Source organism: Crotalus tigris, unplaced genomic scaffold, assembly GCF_016545835.1.
Source record: "Crotalus tigris isolate CLP2741 ecotype Arizona unplaced genomic scaffold, ASM1654583v1 scf7180000024422.1470167, whole genome shotgun sequence".
NCBI lineage: Eukaryota > Metazoa > Chordata > Lepidosauria > Squamata > Viperidae > Crotalus > Crotalus tigris.
Window position 1 is genome coordinate 245,007 of NW_024100588.1, and position 19,361 is coordinate 264,367.

Here is a 19,361-nt window from a genome sequence, read left to right on the forward strand (position 1 = left end):
TAAGAGAGAAAGAGATGGAGGATAGAGAGAGGGAAATGATAAAGAGAATAGAATAGAATAGAATAGAATAGAATAGAATAGAATAGAATAGAATCATAGAGCAAAATTAAATAAATTTTATTTTTAATTTTAAAATTTAATCAAATAGCTAAAAACAGATTATGCCAAACCAATCTTTGTTAATTCTTTGAGAAACTGATTAAATTAGCCAAGTGAAATGCTGTGAACATAGTATACTTAGATTACACATAGGCAGAAAAAAACCAAAGGTACAAGTACAGATTAGTCTAAATGTGGCTCAAAAACAGTAACTATGAGAGGTGCCTTTGAGTCCTAGTGGACAATTCCTTAAATATGAGCCAGCAGTATGCAGCAGGAGCCAAAAAAGTTAACACAATTCTTGGTTGTATAAACAGAAGCATAAAATCAAAATCACATGAAGCATTAGTATTGATTTATAAATCCTTAGTAAGGCTACACCTGGAATACTGCATACAGTTTTGATCACCACATTACCAAACAGATGTTGAGACTTTGGAAAAAGTGCAAAGGGGAAGAACTAATATGATTAAAGGCCTGGAGACAAAAACATATGAAGAACGGTTGCAGAATTTGGGTTTGGCTAGTCTAGAGAAAAGAAGGACTAGGGGGGACATGATAGCAGTATTCCAGTATTTGAGGGGCTGCCACAAAGAAGAGGGGGGGATCACATTATTTTCCAAAGCACCAGAGGGCAGGAGAAGAAACAATGGTTGGAAACTGACCAAAGAGAGAAGCAACCTGGAATTAAGGAGAAACTTTCTAACAGTGAGGACAATTAACCAGTGAAACAGCTTGTATGTTATAGATAGATATATACTTTATTTTGAGAGCAGGCAACAGAATTACATTTTTAATGTAGCCCAGTGTGCTCATAGTAAAAAAAATGGCAATAAATATTATCTCATCTCATCTCATCTTAACTTATCTTATCTAGAAGACCTCCAAGGTCCTTTCCAGCTCTATCCTATCCTATCCTATCCTGTCCTGTCCTGTCCTGTCCTGTCCTGTCCTGCCCTGCCCTGTCCTGTCCTGTCCTGTCCTGTCCTGTCCTGTCTTGTCCTATCCTATCCTATCCTATCCTATCCTATCCTATCTCATCTCATCTATCTTCTCCTGCTTGAGCAGGGGGCTGGACTAGAAGACCTCCAAGGTCCTTTCCAGCACTGTTCTATCTTATCCCATCCCATCCCATCCCATCCCATCCCATCTCATCTTATCTCATCTCATCATCTCATCTCATCTCATCTCATCTCATCTTCTCCTGCTTGAGCAGAGGTCTGGTCCTTTCCAGCTCTGTTCTATCCTATCCTGTCCTGTCCTGTCCTGTCCCATCCCATCCCGTCCCATCCCGTCCCGTCCCGTCCCGTCCCGTCCCATCCCATCCCATCCCATCTTATCCCAGCCCAGCCCAGCCCAGCCCAGCCCAGCCCAGCTCAGCTCAGCTCACCTTACCTTACCTTATCCTACCTTACCCCATCTTATCTCATCTCATCTCATCTCACCTATCCCATCTCATCTCATCTCGTTCTGGTGCCATTGTATCTTGAAACGGTGTCGAGGGCCACCTGTGCATATTACATTAGCACACAGTAACACAGTGCACAATCAATCCAGGGGTGGGATTGGATTAGCTTGCATGTGGACACGTTTGCACTGGGACTGCAGCGTCTGAGATGAGGCCGTTTCACCCTTCTCTTCCCACCTGCAACCTCCATACAAGTGATCCTTTTTGCTCTCTTTTTTTCATGTGGACCTCCAAAGTCTGCAAGGCAAAAGGAAGCCATATGAGAAGGCAATGGCCTGCTTCTCTGTTGAATAAACTGCTTCACCATCACCTTAGTCACTACATGTGCTAGAAAAATGTCTATTTTTAAATATGTTTTCTGACATATTTGGGTAGACTCTTGTTCAGCCTGGTCTTTGCCGCCCCCTACTGGTTATTCTAAAACTATTCATGTAGTCCCACAGGTGCTTTTTCCAGGAGTCAACAAGACTTTCTGTTTTTCTTTGAAGACGTTTCGCTTCCCATGCAAGAAGCTTCTTCTGCTGAAGAAGCCTCTTGGATAAGAAGCAAAACGTCTTCAAAGGAAAAAAAAGTCCAGTTGCTTCCCAGAAAAAGCACCTTTGGGACAACTGTAACCTGGATAACTGAGAACCTCCATAGATATTTATGTGTTGAATGCTTCTTTTAGGAAAATAATATTAATTCTAATTATGTCTTCCCCTTTCAAGTTTATCTAAATAATAATAATAATAACAACAACAACAACAACAACTTGATAGGTAGACAAAATGCCAAATCCAGTCTGAACATCTGGCTGACTGTGAGATGATCCATAATAATAATAATAATAATAATAATAATAATAATAATAATAATAATAATAATAATGATGATGATGATGATGATGATGTTGGAAGGGACCTTGGAGGTCATCTAGTCCAACCCCCTGCTCAGGCAGGAAACCCTACATCATTTTGGACAAATGGCTGTCCAATCTCTTCTTAAAAACTTCCAGTGTTGGAGTATTCACTGCTTTTGGAGGCAGGCTGTTCCACTGGTTAATTGTTCTCACTGTCAGGAAGTTTCTCCTTAGTTCTAAGTTGCTTCTCTCTTTCCATCCGTTGCTTCTTGTCCTACCTTCAAGTGCCTTGGAAAATAGTGTAATAGTAAATGGGAAACACCATGGGAGATGGTCAACAGAACAATCAGGTAAAATTCATCCCAGCAGGTATGTGGGTGGACCAAGAGGCTCAGAAGAGACTCTCCTAATTTCTTAACCTGTAAAGGGAAAGTTGGGGATAGGGGGAGCGAACTGGTGTGATTTCAGATTTGCAAGATGGATTTCAACCTTGTGAGGTAGACCAGACAGGAAACACCACTAGATGAGTCTATTTTATTGTAAGCATGCATTAAGAAACTTTTTGCAATGAACCAGTACCAAAACTTCCAATATAAAATATTTCATCACCCCTCAACTACCACTCCAAAATAATTACATAGGCGTCTGATCAATCAATCAATCAATTAGTAAATCACAGGTTGAACAGAGATCACTGATCTATTTTTACTCTGTTCACATTTATTCTCTTTTTTTTCCTTTCCTCTTTCAAGGATGTTGATGTTCCTCATATTTTGCTAGTTATCCTCTTGCAGCCCAAGGTGTCTTTCAAAGCATCTTTGACCTGCTTGTTCCTCAGAGTGTAGACAAATGGGGTCATGAGGGGACAAACCACATTGTTGAGGATGGCCACCGCATTGTTGAAATTTTTCCCTTCACTTTCCATGGGTATGAGGTACATAGAGATGCAACTACCATACGTAATAGAGACCACAATGATGTGGGAGGCACAGGTGGAGAAGGCCTTCTTCCTTCCTGCAGCAGTTGGAATGTGAAGGATGGTGGAAATTATGACCGTGTAGGATATTGTAGTGATGGCTAAAGTCCCTAGAAGTGAAAAAACAGAAAGGATGAAGCCAACCAGCTCCAGGAGATGTGTGTCCCCACAGAGAAGCTTCAGCAATGGTTTACTGTCACAAAAAAAATGGTCAATGATGTTTGAGCCACAGATGGGGAATTGTGCAAAAGATACGGTTTGACTAAAAATCAAGATGAATCCTGCAACCCAAGAAATCAGCACCATCCAAGTGCAGATACATTGGTTCATGATGGTGGTATATCTTAAAGGATTGCAGATGGCCACATAACGGTCAAAAGACATAACCGTCAGAAGGAAAAAATCGGTAGTGCCCAAAAAGAAATAAAAAAACAATTGGCTTATACATCCCACATAAGAGATGGTTTTCTTCCCCAACGCCAAATTGCTCAAAGCTTTGGGAATGACAGCTGAAGTGTATCCAATTTCCAAGATGGCATAATTCCTGAGGAAATAATACATTGGGGTCCTGAGGTGGACATCCACAAGGGTGATAATAACAATCAGAATGTTTCCAGCTATGGCCATCAGGTACATGACCAAGATAAGGGTAAATAAAAGCATCTCAGGCTGGTGACTTTCAGTAAATCCTAGCAATAAGATCTCCTCAGTCTTGGTTTGGTTCACCATCTTATCTTAGTTGTGAGCAATCTGTGGACATAAACCCTTGGTGAATTAGGTGAGCTTTCATTGGTTAAGAATCTGAAACTAGGCAAGATCAAATGAAGTGTTAATACGATCACGTGAAGTGTTGATACCACTTTACAATGCCTGGGTAAAGCCACACTTGGAATACCACATCCAGTTTTGGTCACCACGATGTAAAAAAGGTCTTGAGACTCTAGAAAGAGTACAGAGAAGAGCAACAAAGATGATCAGGGGACTGGAGGGAAAAACATATAAGGAACGGTTGCTGGAATTGGGTATATCTAGTTTAATGAAAAGAAGGACTAGGGGTGACATAATAGCACTGTTTCACTATCTAAGGAGTTGCCACAAAGAAGAGGGAGTCAAGCTATTTTCCAAAGCACTAGAAGGCAGGACAAGAAGCAACGGATGGAAACTAATCAAGGAGAGAAGCAACCTAGAACTAAGGAGACATTCCCTGACAGTGAGAACAATTAATCAGTGGGATAACCTGCCTCCAGAAGTTGTGAATGCTCCAACACTGGAAGTTTTTAAGAAGAGACTGGACAGCCATTTGTCTGAAATGGTATAGGATTTCCTGCCTGAATAGGGGGTTGGACTAGATGACCTCCAAGGTCCCTTCCAACTCTTCTCTTCTCTTCTCTTCTATTCTATTCTATTCTATTCTATTCTATTCTATTCTTTATTCTATTCTGTTCTATTCATCACTGGTATAACAATTGATTCAGGATATTTGGAAAGCTAAGGTGGGAAGAAAATCAATTTAGAAATCAATTTATTCATGCACTCCCCGTGAACTCCTTAAATCAACAATATCATCTGTCAATAGCTGAAAGGACAGAGATAAACACAATCCAGCAAAGATTGCTTATCTTTCAATATGATAGTCCATTGTCAGGCTGAAATTGTATTCATTTCAAAGAATAGCTAACAAGATAAATCCTTTAATATATATAGCTTTTAGGAACGCACACAAGGAGGACTCCCCAAAGTTGACAGGCTGAAGGAATTTGCCAAAGATAAACACTTCAAAACACAAAGACTATTTTCCCTATAAACACCCCCAACCTCAAGATTTGAAACTGTAGCCTACCTCTGAATGATGTCTTTTATGTTCTCGAATAAGCATCTTCCTTTTCAAACAGCATGTCCAGTCTCATTCTTATGTAATTCCAGCTTAGATTAGCCCAAATTTATTCTTCTAACACTGATCCTGTACAGGAAGATTATCATAACCTTGGGTTTATTCCCTGTTAATTGACTGTCTTCTGCCCAACTATAGTGTAGTTATTTATTCTCGTTTTTGAATTCAGATGACCATGCAATCCCTCTTCAGCCTAACATGTTTCTTCAGAAAAAATGATGAACATTAATTCAGTTTTGTGTTTTTTTTTCTTTCCTCATTCTGTGGCTGCTTTTTAGTGTTGTGAAGGTTTTGGGGGGGAATCTTTCTCAGTTCTACATTTGTATATACTTATATACTCACGTGTGTCCTTTTTCTAAATTAAGTCCCCCAACATTTTTTCCTTGTCCTTTTACAGATATAAATGTGACATTAAAAATAAAATAAAATAAAATATAGCAGTACTTAGCCAAGTGTTTCAATAAATTATCTTCTTGCATATGGAAGATTGACAGATCAGACCTCCAAGTCAGATCTACATCTGAAATATTGGATTATGATGACAATAAAATAAATGGGCAGGAAAAAAAATCAGATTATCATTTGTTATTGGCTGTACTATACTATAAAAATACAGTTAAATGTCTGTCTGCTCCATAAAATCCTTTCATTCTTCCTCCTATAATGCAATTTTCAAATCAGGGTTTTGAGTCCATTTGTTAATCATTTGCTTAATTATTGGAAGGCATGCAAGGCTTCCTATTACACTTAACTAAACTGTAGCAATTTCCCCAAATTGCTGTAGAGTTTTAAGTGTCCCTGCTAAGCTGTAAAACACAGCTTTACAAAATCCAGAAAAGGGTTTTGTAAAGGAACACAAAGGCTGAAATATAATTTTGTCAGGAGTAAAATACATGAAGGTCCTTGTAAACTGATTTATTGTTAAAAAGCCTATGCACAGAAATCTTCTCAACTGATGGTCAGAACCTGCTTAGAGTTAGATAAGGGTCAACAAAATCAAGGAGGATTGGAGTTAGCTCACTTGTGGCTATGTAGGGATTCTAGGCTGATCCTTCTTTTAACTCCACACCCAAGTTTTGCTACTCTTTCTGCTACATATTTCCCATTATGTTAAATTAAATAAATCCACCAAGAAAATGTGAATCAGAGTGATTTCTCCCTCAGCTTCCAAAACCTTCAAAAGGAAATTGGAATCTTATAGCCACTGAAAGGAGATGGATACATTTCAAATATTTTAGAAAATACTGTATACATAAGAAGACTCTAACCCTTTGCTTTGAGTTACTTATAAAGATGGGATAAACAAAAATCAAATAAATAATAGTAGATTACAAATTTGTTTTTTCTTTTTAAAAAGTTCAATTTATTAACTCCCTAAAAGCAACAAATCTTTGTCCTTATAAGAATTAATAATAATACTAAAAAAAAAGAATGAACTTGGTATGGAATGAATAAGCTAGGCACCTGAGAATCCATGTGTCCATGTGTTGACTAAACCTCAGTTGAAGGCTCTTTTGCTATTAAATGTTAGGTTGTGCTGTGATTCAGGTCCAAAGACTAAATGGTAAGCATGTGGTGATATGAAGATAGAAGCTCTTTCAAAGAAATGCTTCTTTCTGTAGGACCTACAAAAAACAGCCAGGAGAAGCTTCGAAAAGATAATTTGCTTTAAGCAGCTGAGAGATACCATACTGATGTCCCTAAGGGATTTTGTTTGAAGTTCTTAGCTACAGAAAAATTGAAAGTTCTTCAAGTTACTTCTCCACCACCACAAACAGTTAAAGGATGTAGACTCCAGAAAAAAGCTTTTGAGAACATTTTCTCATAGATATTAAGAAAATCCACCTATCCCTTCTTGACTGTAAATCCTTCCTCTTCATTTAACAAGTTCAAGATTGGGGAATAGCTCTTCCTGATCTCAGACAATATTGACCTATTTTTACTAAAAATGCCTTTCACCTAAATCAAAAAAAAATATATATTTTGATGGACCACTAATGAACTTCGGATAATTTTGACCTTCCAAAGCTTACCTTAAAAGTCATTTACTTTGGTGTGATAGGTATACGTGTCATTACAGAGCAAACAATTTCAGAGATATAGTTATGCTTATTTAGATTAGCCCTTGGGGCAACTTCTATCTATAAGGGTGATACAGTGGCTGAATGGTTAAGATGCTGGGCTTGTTGATTGGAAAGCCAGACAGCCCAAGTTCGATACCCAAACACCATACAATGGGGTAAGCTCCCATCCTCATCCCAGCTCCTGCCAAGCTAGCTATTCAAAAACATGCAAATGCGAATAAATAAATAGGTACCACTTTGGTGGGAAGGTAACCGTGCTTCATGACATCATGCTGGCCACATAATTGTGGAAATGTCTTTGGACGACACTAGCTCAATAGTCTTGAAATGAAGATGAGTACCGCCCCCTTTTGTCAGCAATGACTAGCAGAGTAAAATCCTCAGGGACTCCTTATTTACTTAGTATCTATCTATACCAAATAATTTATACTATTGGTTGATATTAGGTACTCATTAGAGGTTGTCTGAATCCCCATATGATGTGACTAAGCATTGTTCATTCAACCACATTCTCTTTATTTCCAGAATATTTTATACCCAAACAATGATACAAAACCAAGATACAGTATAGTATAATAGAGCAGGGGTCCCCAACCTGTGGGCCATAGCCCACTAGTGGTCCGTGAAGTGATTGCAACCTGGCCACAAAAATGGCCAGTGAGTAATAACTTATATTGAAAAGCTAATCTTTTTGAAAAGCCAATTTTTTTCTTTCTTTTTTTCTATTTCTTTTCTTTTTTTGTACTTATCTTTCTTTATATATATTTTACTCTTAATTATTTTATAATTTGTTTAAGTAATGTATTTAGATTTGTTTACAGTTTTATAACCTATATTGAAAAGTTAATCTCTTTTTTATGTTTTTTATGTATTTTTTTTTCTTTTCTTTTTTCTGGTATTTATGTTTTTTTTACATATATATTATTGTTAATCATTTTGTAATTCGTTAAAGTAATGTATCTAGATTTACTTATATTTTATATTTTTCTTAAGATTTTTTGAAGAAATTTTAATTAAGCCTATATCCAGCTCTGGGATAGTCGGAGGAGGTTGAGGGAGGGTTGGGGAGGGTTGGGGAAAATTGTTTTGTTTTTGTTATTGTAAAATCTTAAAAATTTTCAATAAAAAAAATGGCCAGTGAGCACAAGTGCACATCCTCACTTGCGCAAGCAGTGGGTGAGAGAATGCACACACACTTCAGGTGCATGAGCGGCAAGTGTGCATGTATGCCGATCATGCCAACAGAGCTCCATGCATGCATGCATGCGCACTTGCCAGCCACTCATGTGGAACCAGCCCCTCTCCCCACCAGTCCACAAAGCCAGAAACATTGGGGAAATCTGTAATAGCGGACTGAATTCATGCTGGAGAGATCTAACTTCAAAAATCCACTTTATATAAAGGGGCACATTCTATCCATAAAATGGTTCCATGGAAACCAGTCTAGCTAAATGGAAAGACTTATACACAATGACTGGATTCCTATCTGCTTAACCAGGTTAGCTGATATCCCACCAGCTATATTCACAGTTATTTAAAGGTAGTCCTTGACTTACAATCATTTGTTTAGTGACCTTTTGGTGCAGTGATGCTAAAATAAGTGACTTAAAGAGGGACAAATAGCCTTTCTAAACCACTTTCATATATTTCAGGAATATATCCTTTCTTCAGTATGGTTGTTGAGAGATTCTGTTAAGTATCCATCCAGCTAATCAGCCATATTGTCTCCAATACGACTGGTAGTGCTTGACTTAAAAGTGACCTTTCGAAGTTACAATGGCATTGAAAAAGATGACTTATGATTCTTCTTCACATTTACAAATGTTGCAGCATCATCATGTTCATATGATCAAAATTGAAATGTTTGACAACTTACTCATATTTCTGCTGGTGGCAGTATATCAGGTCCTTCTGAGAGCATCTGACAGGTTTTCCTATGACCTAAAGGAACCCCATGACACTTATATGTAACCTAACACAAAGAGCACATTTATCAGACCACAAAGAACGATATTCTCAGGTTTTCCTTGGACTTTTAATAAAGACTGCTACCTGTCTCAACAGATCTTTCAAGGCTTCCTGAACTTGTAGGTTTCTCAAGCTGTAGATGAAAGGATTGAGCAAAGGGGAAACAATGGTGTTGAGAATGGCCACTATTTTGCCAAACTCCACTTTGCTTGCCTGGGATGGGCTGATATAAAGGAAGATGCAGCTCCCGTAGGTGATGGACACAACAATGAAGTGAGAGGCACAGGTGGAAAATGCCTTCTTTCTCCCTGTAGCAGATGGGATGTTCAAGATAGTTTTTATTATGTTGACATAGGAAACTACTGAAATGGTTAAAGTCCCCAGCAATGAAAGCGCAGCAGTGACAAACCCAAACAGTTCAAGAAGTCTAGTGTCCCCACAAAGGAGTTGGATCAATGGTGTGTTGTCACAGAAGAAATGGTCCAGGATGTTTGAATTGCACATTGGAAGCTGTAGGAAGATCACAGAGGGACCAATGATGAGGAGGAAGCTTCCAATCCAGCAACAGAAAACCAGCAAACTGCATAAACTCTTCTGCATGATGGATGGGTAGCGTAAGGGGTTACAGATGGCCAGGTATCTATCATAGGACATGACCGCTAAGAGGAAGAACTCAGTGGTGCCCAGATGGAAATACATGAAAGACTGTATCATGCAACCAACATAGGGAACATTTTTATGACCCATCAGCAAATGTGACAAGGTTGGAGGGGTGATGACAGTGGTGAAACCGATTTCCATAATAGAGAAATTCCAAAGGAAAAAATACATCGGGGTGTGTAGACGATGGTCCAGGTTAGTCAGGATAATAATCACCGAATTTCCTGTGATGGTCAATAAGTAGGAAAAGAGAAGGATGACAAAGAACAGGAGCTGCAGTTTCCGAATGTCTGTGAAACCAAGAAGTATGAACTCGGTGATTCTTGATTCATTGCTTTTCATGGTTACTATAGAACTCTGATCAGGAATTTAATAGAAGACGACAATTAGTTCACTTAATATTAATATTCAACTGAATAATTGCACGCCTACCTTGAAAATGCTACTCTAAGTATAGTAATTGAATATGATTCTTTTTTTTATTGAAAAGTTTTATACAAATTTTTAATACAATACAATATAATATCCCGCCTACCTCCCCCCTCCCTTACCCTCCCCCCTTACTTCCCAGAGCTGATTACAGGGTTAAAAAAGAGATAAACAAACAAATTCTAACGAAATTTATCCAACTATACAAAAATAAAACCTAAAATACTTTAACTCAAATACAAAAGAAAAATTTCAAGCAAAAGCATAATTAACAATATAAATGATTCCCATTTTAAACTTTAAGTTATTCAAAAACTAAATAATACTTTCTAACCCCATATTCATTCTGTACAAAATTTATCCATCTTCTCCACACCGAGATGTATCTTTCTTGTGAGTGATCCTTCAAATAAGCAGAAATTTTAGCCATTTCTGCTAAATTAGAAACTTTAAGCAACCATTCTTCTACAGTAGGCAAAGAATCTTTCTTCCAATATTGTCCAACCAATAACCTTGCCGAAATGTGATTCTTTGAATTAATTGTGTTCTGAAAATGATTCCTACAACAATTTTTTTCCCTTTCTGGGGGATTAATAATCTAAACATGGTATAGAAAAAAGTGAAAGTAAACAACTTGATGTCTTTGGAAAACACAGAGACACCTAACAGCTTTACAAAAAGCTAGAAAAGAAATGCAAATAATGAAATGATTTCCCAAATCACCTTCAAAATGTGATTTGTATCTTGCACCATTGAAAGGACAGGGTTACATTTCAAATATTATAATAAAATCTTATAAAAGACTATATATATACTTAAAGAAGAATCTAGCACTTTTCATTCTAGATTACACATCTGTTTTAACTAATACCCATGTAGCAGTAATTTTATTACTCATGTGGTAGGGCTATATTGCTATTATCCTTCTCATTTTTCTCATCTTCTCATCTTTCCTACTACCTTCTCCTATTGGTATCTTATGATTTATCACTTGTTATTTGTATCTTATGATTTATATCTTATGATTTATAATCTATGACTTACCACTTTGTTGTTTGTATGTACACCGAGAGCTTATGTGCCAGAGACAAATTCCTTGTGTGTCCAGTCAAACATTTGGCCAGTAAAGAATATTCCTATTCCTATTTCTAAAAAAGTTCACATAATTCATTGGGCTTCTAAGCTTAGAAAGCTTTGCTTTTTTTGCACAAATATAGAATATACTCACACTTTATATTTCTTCAGTCTTGGAGTACTAAAATAGGGGAAGAAGATCTTAGTATGGAATGAACAAGCCAGATTCCTCAGCATTCATGTGTCCATGTATTTTTCTTCACCAAATATCAGTTGAAGTCTCTTTAAAAAACAATTGTTAAATCTAGAGTGTACTGCAGTTCATTTGCGCAAATTGAAAAGGTGAATATGAGCATGTTGTGATATGCAGGTAACAGGTGTGATTCCATCAAAGAAATGCTTTCTTCAATAAATGCAGAAGACGTTCAAGGGAAGCTGGGAAAATGCATTTGCTTTAAGCAGCTGAGGGATGTTACACTGATGTCCCTAATGGATTCTGTTTAGCAAATATGCTGGTGTCTAAAGTTACTTCTCCATTACTATAATCATCTCAAGGCTATAGAATCCAGGTAGAAACTTTTGAGAACTTCTTGCTGTAGATGTTGAGCAAATCCTGATGTCCTTTCTTGAGTGGTAATCCTTCTTCATTTAACAATTTCAAAATTGGGGAATAGCGGAAATCAAACAATGTAGGCTCTGCCTTAGTTCTACTAAAGACCCCTTTCACTTAATCCAAGACACCTCTATAGAGATTCTCAGTTATCCAGGTCATGGTTTTCCCAAAGGTGCTTTTTCAAAAAGCAACTGGACTTTCTTTGTTTTACCTGAAGATGTTTTGCTTCTCATCCAAGAAGCTTCTTCAGTTCTGACTGAATGGTGGAGAATGAGAGGATTTATATTCTTTGCAGACATCTGGTTGTTAGCACGTCCAAGAGAAGGACTCTCAGAAAGAGTACTAATGACCAGATGACTGTAAAAAATATAAATCCTTCCATTCTCCAGCATCCAGTGGAGAAAAATCTCATCACCAAAGTATATGAAAAATCTGGGTAATATGAAAGCCAAATAGAAGGATAAATTAAATCAAAAACTGTCATCAAAGTTTCTGATTGTTTAATTAATTATCTATTTATCCACATTTGCCTGCCTGCTTTCCTGTCTTCTCTCTCCCTCTCTCTCTCTTTCTCTCTCTCCCTCTCTCTCCCTCTCTCTCCCTCCCTCTCTCTCCTATCTATCTATCTATCTATCTATCTATCTATCTATCTATCTATCTATCATTTGATCTATTTATCATCTATCCTGTATAGGAATGATAGTAATAGGCACCCACCCCCACCTAAACCCCTCTACATATGCCACATTTGTGGGATTGAAGATTGGACTCCTGTTTTACCCATTCTATCCCAAATCAGTTTAATACAGGTACATAAAATGAATATTTTATGGTCTGTATATGTGTGTCCTTGTGCATATATACATATAGCTACAAAAATAAGGTATATCAGCTGTTTATTTATGCTGTTTGCATTAATGCACATAATTGGAGCAGTAAATTAGATCAGTTTCATAGATCTGGATTTAATGGAGAACCAGATGCAATGGACAAATCTCCTCCTCCCCACATGAGTCATTAAACTGAAGTTTTACTACATAGATATTTTTGTGTTTGTGTATGAAGTCAAACACAGAGGCAAACATGTGATTTCTTGAACAGAGAACATCCACTGATGAATTCCTGGGTGAGAACCCATCTCCCCAGAATTCAGTAATGTTAACCTTCTTCAGAATGGATATTGAGGGATTCTGATTTGTCCAACCATTTTCTCTTCACTACTAATTCATTTCACTGTAAAGGTTCCGACTGACAAACCCAATGAAGTAAACACAGCTAAGATGATCCAATCTCCAATGTAAAGCTTTATTGAGTACATCATTTTGGCACACATGAAAGGAAAACCAATATCTGACGTCTGCATTTCATTCACCCCTCTCCTCCCCCTGAGTCTGAGAAGCAGTAATGGATGAAACAGCGTAAGAGTTCTTCAGAGCTTGACATTCACCTGTTTCCAACACAAACATGGCCTTGTCCATTCGAGTCTTGATTTCATATACTCACCAATTCCTCTTTGCACACTCATCCTTAGGATGCAAGGCTCAATTCAACAGTGGTTTGGAATGGTTGCCAGTCCCAACCTTCAACACCCAAACCAAAGATCTTCAGGAAGGTGTATCTGTGTGTATGTAATAGTGGGGAGATTAAATGTCATGTTGCATTAATTCTCTGACAGCTGCATGGGACCTCTGTGGGGAAGACATTTTAGATAGAACCAACATGATGGACCAAAGAATGGAGGAAGCTTGTTAAAGAAAGATCCAACCTAGAAGTAAGGTGAGGTTTTCTAATGGTGAAAACAATTAACTTGCCTCTCTCAGTTGTGGGTGATCCATCAGCGAAGGTTTTCAAAATAGACTGGACAACCATTTGACCTGAATGCTATAAGATCTCTTCCCTTGAGCAGAGGGCTGGACAAGAAAACATCCAAAGTCCCTTCTAATCCTGTGATTTTATGGTCTGAAACATTGAGGTGTTCCAAGGAAATCCTCTTTCCTCAACTTCCACTTTTGAAAAATATCTATCTACTCTTAAGATTTAGGGGAAAAGAAACAGATAAAGAAACCCCATGACAGTTATATGTAACCTAACATGAAGACCACATTTATCAGACCCTTCAGTGCTGGAGAACTTCAATGGATATTCCACAAAGGTTCAACCATAAGGCTTTGATGAACGGAAATGCTACTTCAAACTATCAAATAAAGGCATATTGGTCAGCCCCACAAACCAGATATCAGATACACCAAGTCCACAAAGAACGATGTTCTCAGGTTTTCCTTGGACCTTTAATAAAGACTGCTAGCTTTCTCAATAGATCTTTCAAGGCTTCCTGAACTTGTCGGTTTCTCAAGCTGTAAATGAAAGGATTGAGCAAAGGGGAAACAATGGTGTTGAGAATGGCCACTATTTTGCCAAACTCCACTTTGCTTGTCTGGGATGGGTTGATATAAAGGAAGATGCAGCTCCCGTAGGTGATGGACACAACAATGAAGTGAGAGGCACAGGTGGAAAACGCCTTCTTTCTCCCTGTAGCAGATGGGATGTTCAAGATAGTTTTTATTATGTTGACATAGGAAACTACTGAAATGGTTAAAGTCCCCAGCAAGGAAAGCACAGCAGTGACAAACCCAAACAGTTCCAGAAGTCTAGTGTCCCCACAAAGGAGTTGGATCAATGGTGTGTTGTCGCAGAAGAAATGGTCCAGGATGTTTGAGTTGCACATTGGAAGCTGTAGGAAGATCACAAAGGGACCAATGATGAGGAGGAAGCTTCCAATCCAGCAACAGAGAACCAGCAAAGTGCATAAACTCTTCTGCATGATGGATGGGTAGCGTAAAGGGTTACAGATGGCCAGGTATCTATCATAGGACATGACTGCTAAGAGGAAGAACTCAGTGGTGCCCAGATGTAAATACATGAAAAGCTGTATCATGCAACCAACATAGGGAACAATTTTATGGGCCATCAAAAGATGGGACAAGGTTTGGGGAGTTACAGCAGTGGTAAATCCAATCTCCAAAACAGAAAAATTCCAGAGGAAGAAATACATTGGGCTGTGTAGCCTGTAGTCTCTATTAGCCAGGATGATGATCAGAGCATTTCCAGTAATAGTGAGGAAGTAGGAAAAGAGAAGGATGACGAAGAATAGGAGCTGCAGTTTTCGAATGTCTGTGAAGCCCAGAAGTATGAACTCACTGATTCTCGTTTCATTGCCTTTCATGGTTACTATGGAACCCTGATCAGGAATTGATAGAAGATACTTTCATGTAATTTCAATATTCAGCTGAGTTACCTTGCCTTGAAACCTCTCCAGTAACCAGAATTTCATTATGACCCAATTCCTTCAAGTTCCTTTTGTCTTCTGAAGATGCCCAGTTCTCTCTTTCAGGAGGGTGATTTTCTCCTGAAGAAATATTTACACGGAAAGGATGTCAGTTCTTTTCAAAACATTTGATGAATTGATGAGTACATCTTACGGAAATGGGGCTTTGCTGAATTTTAGGAAAACAGGAAATGATTTATTTCACATTGAATTTTATGAAAATATGAAATTATTTTCTGTTATTTCTGTTATCCTGTTCTGTTATTGTGGGAATCTGCTTTTTTTTCTAATTGTCATATAACTTTTAAGTGTTCATTTTTCTAAACCTTGAAGTACAATTTTTTTTTTTAAAAAAAAATGCAAATACTGAAGGACAATAAATGTTGTGGATGTTTTACAGTGGGTGAGTCTAATTATAAGTAAATTCACCCCAAAATGTGAATCAAAATTATTTCTCCTCCAGTTCTAAATAACTTTTTTAAAAAAATATTGTATATATATATTTAAAAAGCTCTATAGGTTAAAAAGAAGAATGCAACCTTTTTGTTCTACATTACATTGTGCTTTTAAATCAATTTAATTCATTGGCCCTTTAAGTGAACAAATCTTTTGGAATATGTAATATACATTCAAATGATATGGTTCATCAGTCTTGAAACTCTAAAACAGAAGATGATCCTAGTCTGAAAAACATGCTAGGCACCTCAGGATCCATGTGTCCATATATTTCCCTTAACCAAATCCCAACTGAAGCATCTTTGAAAATTTCTATTAAATGTTAGATTGTGCTGTAATTCAGAAGCAAAGACTGAGTGGTGAATCTGGGGAAGTGGTGATACAAAGACAGAAATTCTCTCTCATAGAAATTCTCATAGAAATTCATCTTTCCTTAGCATCATTCAAGACCTGGTGAAGGAAGCTAAGATAAGCTGGTTAATTTTTTTAAACAACTGCAGACAAATCCTCTGTTAAGACTGCTAAGAGATCCTTATTTTACCACGAGACAGAGAGTAAGAATTTAACTTCTATTACTAGGCAAATATATATATATATATATATATATATATATATATATATATATATATATATATATATATATCCCAGACAATACATTGTTCATCAACCACTACTGAATTGTAACAATTAAAAAATTAATAAAATACTTTTTTATATGTAAAAAAAGACCTGGTGAAGACAGCTAAGATAAGCTGGAGCGTACACAACTTCTAGAGGCAAGTTATTCCACTGATTAATTGTTCTAGCTGTCAGGAAATTCCTCTTTGGTTCTAGATTGCTTCGCTCCTTGATTAGTTTCCATCCGTTGCTTCTTGTCCTGTCATCTGGTGCTTTGGAAAAAAAGGTTGACCCTCTCTTCTTTGTGGCAACCTCTGAGATATTGGAAGGCTGCTATCATGTCACCCCCTAGTCCTTCTTTTTATTAACCTAGACATACCCCATTCCTTGTTTGTACTAAATATGCCCTTTATCTAACCCCAAACACATTTTGGTAGATCAATGGCCCAAGATACATGCCACTAATGATTTTTGAATCAGGTCACCCTCCTAAAATATACCTTGAAAATTATGTACAGTAGTTACTTCATAAATGTGTCAGAGCAGGAAAACCAGAGATGTAAAGATTTTTTTTTTCTCTTGGATACCTTTTTGGGCAAGCTCTATATACACAAATAAATGTCTACTACAGTATATGTTGATATTGGCTGCTCATTACAGAACCCCCATGTGGCATGACTAATCTGATTGTCTCTTATATTATTTCCAATGAACATAATAGCAAAGAAACTCCATAATGTAAGAACTAGGGGACTTAATTCAGTTTAATTCAGAATATTAATTCTGAATATTCTATTCTATTCTATTCTATACTATTCTATTCTATTCTCATTCCATTCCATCGTGACAGGTAGAGTCGAATTCACACTTACAGGACGTTAAATACAAAGAATTGAAGGAAGAAAGAGGGGAGAAGCAAGGTCAGATGCTAATAAGCTAATATTTTTCTAATGTATTAAGATAGTCCTCAACTTACAACTATTTGATTAACCTCTCTTTGAGGTTACAATGGCACTGAAAAAAAGTAAACTATGACCAGTTTTCACATTTACAACCGTTACAGGATCCCCATGGTCACATGATTAAAATTTGGGCACTTGGCAATTGGGGTGTATTTCGGACAATTTCACTGTCCCAGGCTCATGTGTGCACCATTGGTAACCTTCCCAGCTGCTTTCTGACCACAAAACCAATGGGGAAAGCCAGATTCACTTAACGACCGTATGATTCAATTAATAACTGTGCCCAAAATGTCGTAAAATAAGGTGCAACTCGCTTAACAACTGTCTTGCTTAGCAATAGAAATTTTGTGTTCAGTTGTAAGTCAAGGACTACTTGTATAATACTTTAGTCTTTTTTTATATGCCCTTCCAATTTCTACATAGGGCAAACTACTCAAATTCTGAGCAAGTGAATAAAGACACTGAAAGTGAACATCAGAATTAAAGTAGCAACAGGACAAGTTTCAGATTCTTATATATTTCCTTGTTAACTTCAGGGTAATTGTGTTGGGAAAAAGAAACTTTGCCAACACTATGCACATCCCTGCAATGACCAAACCAATAACATTTTGAAGCTCCCCAAAACTTATACCACAGTATAAGTTATGAACAGTCACTTATTTAATGACCAAAATTACAATGGATTTCCTCATGACTATTTACAACCCAGATTCAAAGTTACAACACCTCTATGACAACACCAAAAATTCTCACTGAAGCTGCCCACTTCCTTAATTGGGATTTTCTTTCATGGGAAGCTTGTCTTTTGAAGAAGGCATCTCAGATACTTTCAAAACATTCAGAATTTGCTCACCACAACTTTGAAATAAACCTGGAAATAAACAAGCAAGCGGTGCAGTTCCCCAAATATTGATGTGACATGATAGTAGTAGTTTGTTTCAGTATGTTTATGAAATTCCACATTTTACACTTGTCAGTTTATTGTTAGTCTTCAAGGGGGAATCCCATGTAAAGAACATTACAATAGTCCAATGTAGATTTTTACGTTTGTGTATTTTTCAAAAATCATAGCATATTCTAGTCCAGGGGTCTGCAACATTAAATACTCAAAGAGCCACTTGGACCCATTTCCCAGAGAAAAGAAAACACTAGGAGCCGCAAAACTTGCACGGTCACATGCACGTGCACGAGGGGGGGGGAGCTTGATTGAAGAGTTTAATTAAAAAGAAATAGAGGCTGCTGTGCATGAGTTCTCTCTCTCTCTCTCTCTCTATCTCTCTCTCTCTCTCTCTCTTTCCTCTCCCTCCCTCACTCTCTCTTTTTCTCTCTTTCCTCTCCCTCCCTCTCTCTTTTTCTCTCTTTCTTCTCTCTCTTTCTCTCTCTCTTTCCTCTCCCTCTCTCTCTCCTTCCTCTCCCCCTCTCTCTCTTACCTCTCCCCTTCTCTCTCTTTCTTTCTTCTCCCTCTCTCTCTTTCTCTCTTTCTTTCCTCTCTCTCTTTCTCTAGCTCTCTTTCATCTCCCCCTCTCTCTTTCTCCCTCTCCCTCTCTCTTTCCTCTCCCTCTCTCTCTCCCCCTCTCTCTCTTTCTCTCTTTCTCTTTCCTCTCCCTCTCTCACTTTCTCTCTTCCCCCCTCTCCCCCCCTTTCTCTTTCTCTCCCTCTTTCTCTCCCTCTCTCTCTTTCTCTCTCTTTCTATCTTTCCTCTCCCTCTTTCTCTTTCTTTCCCTCTCTCTTTCTCTCTTTCTCTCTCTCTTTTCTTTCTTTCTCTCCCTCTTTCTCTCCTCTCCCTTTCCCTCTCTCCCTCTCTTTTTCTTTCTCTCTCTCTTTCCCTCCCTCTCTCTCTCTCCCCCTCTCCCTCCCTCTCTCTCTCTTTCTTTCTTTCTCTCTCCCCACCCTCTCTCCC

General features: G+C 37.7%; 3 protein-coding genes across 11 annotated transcripts; all 3 read right to left on the bottom strand.

Annotated features, from left to right (window-relative positions):
- Window positions 1–2,603: 2,603 nt before the first annotated feature.
- On the bottom strand, window positions 2,604–8,132 carry LOC120302053 (olfactory receptor 49-like). 6 transcript variants are annotated; one of them, XM_039329972.1, is made up of 4 exons: window positions 7,590–8,132; window positions 6,737–6,897; window positions 5,222–5,341; window positions 2,604–4,321 (listed from the first exon to the last, which is right to left on the bottom strand). In XM_039329972.1, exon 4 carries the CDS (start codon window positions 4,108–4,110, stop codon window positions 3,172–3,174), a length of 939 nt encoding a protein of 312 aa, XP_039185906.1. In that variant the 5' UTR covers window positions 4,111–4,321; window positions 5,222–5,341; window positions 6,737–6,897; window positions 7,590–8,132; the 3' UTR covers window positions 2,604–3,171. The 6 variants fall into 6 exon arrangements, with proteins under 6 accessions (XP_039185906.1, XP_039185905.1, XP_039185904.1 ...); XM_039329971.1 differs by having other exon boundaries at window positions 6,737–6,999; XM_039329970.1 differs by having other exon boundaries at window positions 7,306–8,132.
- Window positions 8,133–8,393: 261 nt separating this feature from the next.
- LOC120302052 (olfactory receptor 49-like) lies at window positions 8,394–11,896 on the bottom strand. Of its 3 annotated transcripts, XM_039329966.1 has the most exons (3): window positions 11,642–11,896; window positions 11,458–11,561; window positions 8,394–10,341 (listed from the first exon to the last, which is right to left on the bottom strand). In XM_039329966.1, exon 3 carries the CDS (start codon window positions 10,324–10,326, stop codon window positions 9,373–9,375), a length of 954 nt encoding a protein of 317 aa, XP_039185900.1. In that variant the 5' UTR covers window positions 10,327–10,341; window positions 11,458–11,561; window positions 11,642–11,896; the 3' UTR covers window positions 8,394–9,372. The 3 variants fall into 3 exon arrangements, with proteins under 3 accessions (XP_039185900.1, XP_039185901.1, XP_039185899.1); XM_039329967.1 differs by lacking the exon at window positions 11,458–11,561 and having other exon boundaries at window positions 8,394–10,274; XM_039329965.1 differs by lacking the exon at window positions 11,458–11,561.
- Window positions 11,897–13,432: 1,536 nt separating this feature from the next.
- On the bottom strand, window positions 13,433–17,070 carry LOC120302064 (olfactory receptor 6C3-like). Of its 2 annotated transcripts, none has more exons than XM_039329994.1 (2): window positions 17,000–17,070; window positions 13,433–15,506 (listed from the first exon to the last, which is right to left on the bottom strand). In XM_039329994.1, the coding sequence occupies exon 2, from the start codon at window positions 15,321–15,323 to the stop codon at window positions 14,370–14,372; it is 954 nt and encodes a 317-aa protein (XP_039185928.1). In that variant the 5' UTR covers window positions 15,324–15,506; window positions 17,000–17,070; the 3' UTR covers window positions 13,433–14,369. The 2 variants fall into 2 exon arrangements, with proteins under 2 accessions (XP_039185928.1, XP_039185929.1); XM_039329995.1 differs by lacking the exon at window positions 17,000–17,070 and adding an exon at window positions 16,611–16,731.
- Window positions 17,071–19,361: the final 2,291 nt, after the last annotated feature.

Bases quoted from the DNA above. Each gene is read 5' to 3' on its own strand.
- LOC120302053 (XM_039329973.1), bottom strand. From the start codon at position 4,110: ATGGTGAACCAAACCAAGACTGAGGAGATCTTATTGCTAGGATTTACT.
- LOC120302052 (XM_039329965.1), bottom strand. From the start codon at position 10,326: ATGAAAAGCAATGAATCAAGAATCACCGAGTTCATACTTCTTGGTTTC.
- LOC120302064 (XM_039329994.1), bottom strand. From the start codon at position 15,323: ATGAAAGGCAATGAAACGAGAATCAGTGAGTTCATACTTCTGGGCTTC.